This window comes from Elephantulus edwardii, unplaced genomic scaffold (genome assembly GCF_000299155.1).
Source record: "Elephantulus edwardii isolate Elephantulus edwardi_28Jun2011 unplaced genomic scaffold, EleEdw1.0 scaffold00354, whole genome shotgun sequence".
Taxonomy (NCBI): domain Eukaryota; kingdom Metazoa; phylum Chordata; class Mammalia; order Macroscelidea; family Macroscelididae; genus Elephantulus; species Elephantulus edwardii.
Window position 1 is genome coordinate 977,706 of NW_006400104.1, and position 11,338 is coordinate 989,043.

At 41.2% G+C, this 11,338-nt stretch overlaps 1 protein-coding gene across 2 annotated transcripts in view; it reads right to left on the reverse strand.

Annotated features, from left to right (window-relative positions):
* The window catches only part of ITK (IL2-inducible T-cell kinase), a 94,281-nt gene that overhangs the window by 5,546 nt on the left and 77,397 nt on the right, over positions 1–11,338 (reverse strand). For both annotated transcript variants that reach the window (XM_006901976.1, XM_006901977.1), the window contains 4 exons: positions 10,885–11,101; positions 9,368–9,432; positions 9,164–9,282; positions 432–589 (listed from right to left, as the gene is read on the reverse strand). In XM_006901976.1, coding sequence (XP_006902038.1) covers positions 432–589; positions 9,164–9,282; positions 9,368–9,432; positions 10,885–11,101 — 559 coding nt within the window. The remainder of the gene's footprint in view (positions 1–431; positions 590–9,163; positions 9,283–9,367; positions 9,433–10,884; positions 11,102–11,338) is intronic.

An 11,338-nucleotide genomic window follows, 5' to 3' on the forward strand; every position in this document is an offset into this window, starting at 1 on the left:
CTGAGAACAGTGTTGATGGACCTAGGCTATCAATAAAGGTTTGTTGAATGAATGAAATGAGCTTTAATTTGGCCATTTTAATAAAGTTAGAGCACAAGTGCACTTGTTTTCCCAACTTAAAGAATGAATTCAGTATACTTTTAATGGTTTTATAACATTACAGATACCTTTTTCTCTTCTCAGAAATCTCGGGAGCAGGGTAGTGAAGGCCTTGCTCTACCACCTCTCCTAGACTAACCTTATGCTTCGGGACACTACGGAGCAAAAGGTCCCTGCCAGCTCTCAGGGGAATTGCTGTAGTCAGTCAACCCTTAAAGTCGCTTTCCTGCTAATCTGCCTCTTCCTTCTAAGAGATTTCCTTTCTCTGGGGAATGCACTGGACTGTGAAATCAGGGATGATAACAAAGAGAGAAACCTTGTCCTCCACTCACCTCTTTCCAGCACTGATTCATGATCTGGTAGACATTCGGGGAGGCCAGCCGAGGCTTGTACAACCGAAATCCAGTACTGATGTCTTCCACCACCTCAGAGTTGCTTCGGTTCTCATATGGGATTTTGCCTTCACTGAAGACTTCCCACATCAGCACGCCTGTGAGAGATAGTGAGCGCAGTACTGTTAAAGTTCACAGGCAGCAAACAAACTCACTCTAGAAATCACTAACTCCATGTCCTTAGGACTTGAGCTCTAATCCCTGTGAAGCCATCTGACACTGATACTGATGAGGTCTGTCATGTTCCTTAAAGATTGGGACATCCCAGCCTTGTGAGGGGCTAAGACTGGTGAAGATCAAATTTTGTTATCCCTAACTAGAGAGCTCAGGCTTAAAAACTGTCAAGGAAATAAACTCAAATGCCTATAAAGATTATAAAGATGAACGAAGTAGAAAACTATTGAACTGGTGAGGGAGTGAAGGGAGTGTAGCCAGCTGCAGAACAAACGGTCTATTTTAAGACAGCTGTGATTTGCCTCCAGCCAATTTGTGGTACATGGAATGAAGAGGAAAGTTGCCACTTTTTTAATTTTTTTAACCAAAGTCAGAAATTGAGTTTTAAAAAATATCAACTTAAAATTTCTGCCATTAATTTGCCTTAGAAAATATTGTATAGACTGGACAAAACATAACTTTGGGTTGTCCATTTTTTTATGTAAACCAGTATAAAATAAAAATTTTATTTACAAAAAAGAAATTGGAGGAAAAAGAATATGCAAGATGAATAAGAAATCAAAAAAAGAAAAGAGCTCAATAAGTGAAAAAAAAATACAGAAAACCAGTATTGGTTTCTGGTTCTAAGACTCATTGATAGCATCTGTCCTTTGACACTCACACTTAATTTTAAAGATGTAATGTTTCCTTGTTCTCTTCACACAATAGCCACTTTGTCTAGTTATAGGTTTCACATGAGCACAACTAAAGTGTTCTGGGATTCCCATTCTCCTCAATGTTAGCCATAACTTGTTATGATCCACACAGTCAAATGTCTTTGCATTGTCAATAAAGCATAAATAGACATTCTTCTGGTATTCTTTACATTCAGCCAGGATCCATCTGACATCAGCGATGATATCCCTGGTGCCAAATCCTTTTCTAAATCCTTTTGAACTTCTGGCAGTTCTCTAAGTTCTGTTCTAGTAAGTGTTTTTCATGATCTGCAGTAGTATTTTGCTTTCATGTGATATTAATTCTATTATTCAATGGTTTAAATTTACATCATTTAAAATAAAGAAAGATGTGTGTTAGGATTATATTCTCTTTTCATATCATACTTATTCAATCTGTATGCTGTGCAAATCATTCAAGAAGCTGGACTCTATGCGGAAGAAGGTGACATCAGAATTGGAGGAAGAACCATCAACAACCTGCATTATGCAGATGACACAACCCTGCCCTCCAAATATGAGGAGGACCTGAAGCACTTGCTGCAGAAGACCAAAGAATACAGCATTCAATATGGATTGCATCTCAATGTCAAGAGAACGAAAATCCTTTAACACTAGGCCAATAGGTAACGTCCTGATTGAGGTAGAAAAGATTAAAGTTGTCAATGGCTTCATCCTACTTGGACAATCAACACCCTTAGCACCAACAGTCAGGAAATCAGGAGATGTTATTTCACTACGTACTCTGCACTTTCAGTCAAGATCCATTTATAATGTTGGCTATGATGTTCCCAGAGCCACAGCCTCTTCCAAACCCAGGCTGCACATCTGGCAGTTCTGGTCATTTCTGGATCATTTTCAGCAGGATCCGGCCTGTGTGTGCTATTGGTGATATTGTTTGATAATTTCCACACTCCGTTGGGTCATCTTTTTTTTTGGAATGAGAACAAATACAGATCTCTTCCAGGTAGTTGGCTAGGTAGTTGTCCTCCAAATTCTTTGGCATAACCTGGAGAATGTTTAAGGGAAGCAGGTGTTTGCTAAAATATGTCAACTTGTATTCCATCAATTCCTGGGACCTTGTTTTTTGCCCAGTTTCTACAGAGAAGCTTGTACTTCCTCCTTCATCACCATAGGCTCTTGGTCATATGTTGTTTGATGAAGTTCTTCTATGTCAGCCCATTATTTTTGGTATAGTGCCTTTGTGCACTCTTTTCATCTTGTTTTGATGCTTCCTGAGTCATTTAACATTCTGCCCACAGCATCCTTAAGTATTGCAACTCAAGGCTTGACGTTTGTTTTTCAGTTCCCTCAGCTTAAGATGAGCAAGTTTATCCCTCTTGATTTTCCAACTCTAGCTCTGTGCATTTCATTATAATACTTTGTTTTGTCTTGAAGAGGGCATGGGGCATTTGCTGCAGAAGGTCAAGGATTGTAGCCTTCAACATAGATTAAAGCTCAACATCAAGAAAACAAAGATTCTCCCTACTGGGCGAATTGGCAGCCTCATCATGGATGGAGAAAAGAATGAGATTGTCAATAACTTTAGTTTGCTTGGTTCCACAATCAACACGTGGCAGTAGTTAGGAAATCAAAAGATTGATTGTACTGGGAAAGTCTGCTGTCAGGGACCTCTCCAGAGTTCTTTGTTAGTCTGGAGACCAAGGTGTGCCTGATACAGGCCATGGTCCTCACAACTACTTGCTGTGCATCTGAGAGCTGGAAATGGGATAAAGTCTGTCGGAGATGATGAGATTGGCTCAGAAGAGGACAGGGTTCAGAGTCAATATACTTAGGGTTGCAATGAGTCACAGGTGACTTGATGGCACATACAACACCAACACATTTCATTGGGAAGTCTGCAGTCAGTTATTGCTTCACAGTAATTTGGATGTCAGTTTGAGGACCAAGGTTCACCTCGATCACCTGCCATGCATCTGAGAGCTGAACAATGACCAAGAGTGACAGAAGAAGAATCAATGCCCTTGAACCTGGAGAAGAGTACTGAACATCCCATAGACTGGTAAAAGAACAAATAAATATGCCCTGGAGAAAGTGCAGCCAGCGTCCTTCCAGGAGGCAAAGCTTCTTCTCACATACTTCAGGTATGTCACCAGGAGAGGTTACTCCCTGGAAAGGGACATCATGCTTGAAATGGTGGTGGTCCAGTGAAGGAAAGGAAGACCTCAACCAGATGAATAAACACAGTGACTGCCACAATGGGCTCCAGTGTGACAGGAAGTGTGAGGATGGGACAGGATACAACTGGGTTCAGATCTGTTGGTCATGTACTTGACTTATTGGCACCTAACAACAACTGTGCCTTGATTTATTATATCCTGCCCATGCCAGTAGGTGGAGTATTGTCACTGACTTCTCAGACTACCCTTACATCCACAGTGGGAGCTGCAGGAGCTAGTAGAGAAGGTGCAGCTTATACAAACTAGGTGACTTTTCATTTGCTGAATACTATGTCTTGTTATTTTTGGCAGTGACATTTTGAGTGCCTTCCAACCTGAGGTGCTCATTGGTACTACAACCAAAACATGTTCTTTAATGATCTATAGGGCTTTCAACATTCTAGCATTAGTTCAGAAGTAGATGTCCAATCATGCTTTTTAGTCTGTCTTAGTCTGAAGGCTGCACGGAATCCTGCCCACCATGGATGATCTTGCTGGTATGGGCAATACTAATGGCATAGATTCCAGCACCACACAAGCCATCACGGGACTGCAAACTGACAGGTGACTGTGGTTGAGCAGCCTTTTCAATGTTGTTGTTGTTGTTATGTGCCATAGAGTCAACAATGACTCACAGCAACCCTATAAATAATGGCTCTGAACCCTGCCCTATCCCAAGCTAACCTCAAATCTCTAACACACTGACCCCACTGCCACAGTAATGGTGTGAATCCATCTCATCCAGGGTCTTCCTCTCCCATGCTGTTCCCCCATCCTTTCAAGCAAAAGGTCCCTCCCCAAGGACCAGTCCTTCCCAGAAACATGCTCAAAGTCTGTGAGACAGAGTTTCAAAATCCCTGCCTTTAAGTAGCAGCCTGGCTTTACTATCTCCAGGAAAGACCCACTGTTCTCCTGGCAGTTCATGGAATATTCAGCCTCACAACTCAAAGGCATTCATTCTTCACCATCATTCCCGGTCACTGTGCAGCTCTCAGATGCATAGCAAGCAACAAAGACTAGGGCCTGGATCAGACACACCTTAATCTTCGAACTGACATCATTGCTCTTCAACACTCCGGAGAGATCCCTGATAGGAGAACTTCCCAGTGCAACTTAGCTTCTGAGATCCTAGCTGATAGTGCCAAGAATACTGAGTACAGATCATCTAAGCAATAGGAAATAATGAACAATCTCAATCCTTTCTTTGTCCATCACATCACCCACTGGCCCAGTGGTGAGGATCTTTGCTTTCTTGATATTGAGATGCAACCCACATTTAAAGGCTGCAGTCCTTGACTACTGCAGCAAACACCTCAAGTCTTTCTTAGTTTCAGTGAGCAAGGCGGTGTTATCTGCATAATGCAAATTGTTTATAAGTCTTCCTTCAATTGTGATGCCACATTCTTCTTCATAAAAAGCTGGAGTCAGAAAGTCAAAAGGGAAGAGAGAACTCACTTGGCATCTCTAAAGTGGAAGGAACAGAAGAACAAACCCAAGCCTTGAGTTGCAGTACTTAAAGAGTCTATATTCTACTTACAAGGTAGAGTCTACAATAATGATGCAGATGCCCATTTTTTAGTTTTGCTCTAATCTTCATCTATCCTCAGCAGAAATATCACACCTGGATTCACTGTGTATCCAAAAGTCCACAGGGTGTCAGGGTGAAAGAAGCTTGCATATCCTTAACCTAGTGGTTTCAAGGTGTGTTCTACAGAGCTTCAGGCCAGAGCTTCCCAAAGTCTGATCCTTGATACCTGCATTAAAAATCCTACTGTCCTACCCACCACCCCAAGTCTGTTAAAAGGGAAGATGCCTGGGTGCCAGCCCAGAGACACTAACTCAATTTCTAGGGAGTCCTCAGAGTTCCATTGGAAGTTTTGGACATTCTACTCTAAATAAAACTATTAAACATCCAAAGAGAAGTCCTACATGTTGCAAGTGATTAAGTGCTCAACTAATAACCAGAAGGTTAGTAGTTCAAATTTACCCAGAGTTGCCTTGAAAGAAAGGCCTTGGGATTTACTCCCAGAAGGTCACAGCCTTTGAGAACCCTATGGAGCACCAGTTCTATTCTGACACACGTGAGGTCTCCACAACTCAGAATTCATTTGACATAACAGGTTAGGTCTTATGTTAGTGTATCCTAAGATGCCAATTCTACTTCTAAAAAGTGGTTTGAAAGCAATTGCTTTAATACAGATTTTCTAATGCATTTATGAATTGTTGAGTAAAGTGTAAAGAAACTACTTCATTTGTTTAAATAACATAACTAATTAGGGCAAAAATCTTAAAATGTTCAACTTCAAGTTTAATGTTATTGAGGCAAAGGTGAAACTCTCAGCTCATCCAGGTTTCTGTTTCCTGCCCTTTCTCCATGGAACTCATTCTGCTCTGCATCCATCAGCCATTGTCACCCTTGGACTCTCTCCAAGTGACATAATCCTGTGAGGACAAACCCAAGCCCAGCCTTCTAATTACAAGACGTAGAAGAAAATTCCAAAGCTGATACATGGTGGTAAAACAAACCCTATTCTCTGAATGGGGCATCAAGCAGTGAGTGTGCCAGCATGGCCATTCCTGTAAAGATTTTTTTAATAAAAATTATTTTATATTGACATGTATATAAAATTTGTATACATTTTGCTTCACACTATTCTTCATACACACTGTAGTTCATACAATCGTTCCCATTTATAGTGTTCTGTAAAATTAATCACCACTGAAATATGTCCACCATTATCCCATCTTTTTAGATGCCCACCAGAAATGGGAAAGATTTCTTTCCAAGCCCTGGCCAGGTACAGTGTGACTGCACTGTGAACACCAGCCTTGAGCATTGGAGAAAGGAAGAACTTCTGAGAATGCTTGCTTCTGCTGTTGCAGTTTTCTTTCTCCCAAGTTCATTCTGTAACTTAAACCTGGATAGTAAAATCATAGCTAGGCCTAGTGAAAAGGAACGTTATGCAAAAGCACAGATCTGAAAGAATTTTAATAACTAGGTTGCAACTGAATATCCTAAAATATTAGAGAAGACTTTGAAACTACTTATTCCAAGGGACTTCACCAGCCAGATTCCTCTTGGTTTTCACTAGTCCAAATGCTTAACAAACTTTCCTTTCATATGGAATGGCAACACTAAACTTTAACCAACTCCTTCTTGTAATATAAATCAAAGATTATTTAGTATATTTTTGTGCATACTTTCTATAGCTTAGGATAACATGACAAATCCAGAAAGATTCATTCATTCATTCATTTTTGCCCATTTACACTTATTAAAAATTCTAATTCCTCAGTACAGGATATCATTGTGCTTTTTGCTTTCTTAATATGCCAATGTTCTTAGGACATACCAAGTTTTTCCACTTGCTACTGTTTAATGTGTCTTGGAGAGGGTGAAGCTGGAATGCTCTTTGGAGGAAAGAATGATGGGGTTTCATCTCACCCACTTTGGGAATGTTGCTAGGAGGGGCTATTCCTTGGAGAGGGACATGATAACTGGAAGGATGGAGGGCCAGTGAAGGAAAAGAATACCCTCTACCAGGTAGACTGACATGATGACTGCCACAATGGGCTTTTATGTGTCAGGAAGTGTGAGGATGGCATAGGATACAATAGGGTTCAGATCTTTTTTTTCATACAGTCACTATGAGTGGTATTTGACTCAAAGGCACCTAACAACAGCAACAGCAGCAGCAGCAACAACAACAACAACAACAAGAGCTTCATGGTCTTCTCTGCTCTGTGAATGGATTTCTCTTTATCATCCCAATCTAAACAAAATAGCTGTTTTCCCTGAAGAGGGCCTGGAATATGTATTTAGTCACCTCCATGAATAATTACCTCTTTTTTTTAGGCGACAAGACAGACTAGATGGTCCTCAACTACTATTGCTTAAGGATTTTATAGAAGATTTTATAGAAGAATCTTGCTCAAAATGCAGAGCAGGATTGAATATGCAAACCTTCTATATCCTGAGAAGTTGGATAACCTATTCGCTAATAATATCTATAATTTTGAGGAAATCCTTAAACCTTAAATGAAAACTATCCCCTGAAGCCAGTTTTAAATCAAGCAGTAGACTCAAGCTCAAATGCATAGTTGATCCTTTGCACAGGAGGAGACTGTCTATTTTACTCCCATGAAACCACCGATGTTTTTAAACAGCCAGAAAGGCACCATCTTTGTGTGAACAACACAACTTCCTAGAGACTGCATCACCAGTGTCCACCTCGTACATCTTCCAGATTAAATTGAAAACAGCAGTGTGAGAAGCTTAGAGGGCAGTGAGCTTTGCTGATGGTAAAATTCAGAAAAGGGTCTTGTGAAAGGTGGAATAACTTGAAGAATGTAACCAGTATCACTAATTTGTTCATGTGGAAATTTCTGAAGTGGTGTATGTTTTACTGTGTATGCCTTCATTTTTTTAAAAAAAGTGTATGGCTTTTGTACTACGCAAAACCAAACCAAATCCACTGCCACTGAGTTGATTCCAACTCATAGCACCTATCTGAGAGAGAGAGAGACAGAGAGAGAGAGAGCAGAACTGCCCCAAGGGGTTTACAAAGCTATAAATCTGTATGGAAGCAGACTGTCTTCTTTTTCTCTCACAGCTGGACGGTTCAAACTGCCAGGCTTTTGGTTAGCAGCTGAATGCTTTAACCGTAGCACCATCAGAGCGTCTGTTCAGACAATCTTAAGCAAACAGGTCACTTTGTCCAAAAGGCTTTCCCAGATCATACAATGTAAAGTAGACTCTCCCCCCATGTCAGACACTCTATTCCATTCTCCATTTTATTTGATTCATGGTATTTCTTTTTCACAAGTTGAAACAGACTCAATGGTAACATCTTTGTGTTTTTAATCTGATGTTTATCTTACACCTGTAACTACTAATTTACTCACATAATTATTATCACATATTTCCACTCTCAAAATGTAGCTCTTAACACTGTCTTTCTGTCCTATGTACCACATCAGCCTCTGTGCCTAGATCAGTCCCTGACACAGTGAGGCCAATTGTCCTGGAATCAGTTCTAGTTCATGGGGACACTATGTGTGTCAGAGCACATCTGTGCTCTGGGTTTTCAAAGGTGTAGATTTGGAGTCTTTCTTCTTAGGTACCCCTGAATGCACTAAAACTTGAGCTTTTTAGTTACAGCTAGGTGAGGTAACTGTGTATACCGCCTAAGGAGTAGTAGAAGCCCAATGACTTGCTGAAGGAAAGAATAAAATACCTTTATATTCTAATAATAAAATATTTCTATTTATATATTCTAATAATAAAATCTCTTTATATTCTAATTTCTTCACTTCCTCTAGCTCTTGACCTCACAACAAATACCAACGGAATTCTAAATGTTCACTTTTCTTCTCACTCTGATTTCAAGTTTCCAAGAGTGTATTCAACGAGAGCTCTCTCTCTAGCCTTCTCTCTCTCTCTCGCTCTCACTCTCTCTCTCACTCACTCTCTCTCAGCTGTTTTAAACACAAACTCTCAATGAGACACCCCCACCACCACCATCAAGTATTCAGGGCAGGAGGAGTTGACAGGATTTGACACAAGAAGCAGTGAGCCCATGATCACAGGGGGCAGAGGTCTTACCAAATGACCACACATCTGACTTGCTGCTGTAGCGACTGAAGGAGAAAACCTCCGGGGATGCCCACTTGACTGGGAACTTTGTGCCTGTGGAACTGGTGTACTGATCATCCAGGACAAACCTGGGCAAGAGAGCAAAAGGAGGTCAAAACGCTGGGGGCCTGAATCTCATTCCTACATCCTTGTTGGTCTGAAGCCATTTATTACCTTGTCATCCCAAAATCAGACACCTTGATGACTTGGTTTTCTCCCACCAGACAATTTCGGGCAGCCTGGAGAGGAAAGAGGCAAATAAAAGTGAGAGGAAAAGTGTTGGTGGATAATCAGTAATTAAGGAATCCTCTATAATAATAGTCCTTTCCCTTTCTATGTGCTATTGCACAAAGGCCTCAAGAAGCTTCACAAACATTAATTAAGCTTCTCTGGTGTCTCCTGGAAGTTAGTTAGTTGAAAAGTTTAATGTGTCAGAGGCTTTGTCAATACACGTAAGTTTTGTCTTTCATCTTTGTTTCTGGAGTCCTTATTAGAAGAAGGAAGTTTTAGGTAGTTTTTAGGGATTTTTGTTTCTAATGTAACTAGATGAGGTAGAAAATGCTAACATTAAGAATGATGTGAAGAAAGTGTTCCCATATGACTAAAATAAAAATGTTATTGTTGTGTATCGACAAGTTGGGACCAAATCATAGCTGACCCTCCAGTGGACTTTCAGGGGCAATGAGTCACACTGGAGTTGATTGCCTATCTTTCCCCGTGGAGTGCCTAGTGGATTTGAACTGCATGCCTTTGGGTTGACAGTCAATGGGCGGTTATTAGTTTGCTTAAAATTGTCCTATGACAGAGAGACCACCTGGCCTCTGCTTAGTATCACAGAATGTTCCACTGGATGAGTCCTCAAGAGAGGACTGAACAGCAGGGATTGGGGTGGCAGGTGACATTGGGCTGATAATGAAAGATAGGTCAGCAGTTTGAATCCATCAGTCGCTCCACAGGAGGAAGATGAGGAGTCTCCTCCTGATAAGGTCTACGGTCTCAGAAAACTAACGTAGGGCCACTGTGAGTCAGAATAAACTTCTAAAAGTTTGATTTGGCTCCATAAATTAGCTTGGGACACACGTCAAAATGGATATTCTTGACTCCCACCGTCAGTATCGTGAGGGGGATTTGAGAGCCATTCAAACATAATTTTGAGAATCCTTCTGAGAAGCCCTTTGAGAAAAAGAGAGTGTGTCCATTCCTCTTCATTTACAGGGAGAAACTGCTAGCTCTATTCTGGAAACATATAAACTCAGAGTGTGACAGGGGCCATCCACAGTAGGAAGTGAGTCTGCGAGTAGGGTCCAGATCCAAGCTCTCATGCTGAGCCTTCAAACTAACCAGTTAACCAGTTGCATTGAGTCAACTTATCTCATGGCGACCCAGAAGTATCAGAGTTGAGCTGTGCTCCATGGAGCCGCCTGAATATTTCAGAAGTAGATGCCAAGTCTACCTTTGCTGATGTCTCTGAGTGCACTCACAGCTCCAAACTCTCAGTTAGTGACCAAATACATTAACCATTTGACCCCTTCTCTGTCCGCCAGGGGCTTTCCACTTTCTCAGTGGAACTGCCCAAAGTGTGCTGAGGAAGAAAGAAGTGAGAGGAAAGAGAAATGGCCTGCGTCTTGTTATTTATCAACACCACCGTGGCATGAGTAGCCTGCATGCCTACAGGTCCTGCAGCCTCTCACCAGGTCTCGGTGGATGACACACGCGTCTTCCAGGTAGGCCATGCCTTCACACACGTCCAGGCACATGCCCAGGAGGGTCTCCGCTGCAAAAACCCCCCGCTGGCTGCGCAGGTAATCCGACAGACAGCCGTGCTCCATGAACTCAAACACCAGGCAGATGGGGGCCTGCTCCAGGCACACCCCATAGAGCTGAACAAGTTTGGGGTGAGAGAGTTTCCTGGAGAAAAAAAAAGAATGAGATAACGCAAACCCAATCTAAAAATGCTGATAGTTTTATACATTCAGGTCACTTCACTCAATTCATGGTTTAAGAAACAATGTCCATTACCTAAATGAAAACCAAAATATATTTGATAGTGTTTATTGGAATTCAGTAATTAAAGGAGTGGTTTAGTGCTTTGTATGTCATGGGACTGATCATTATCAGTAAAACATATTCTATTTATAATATTAA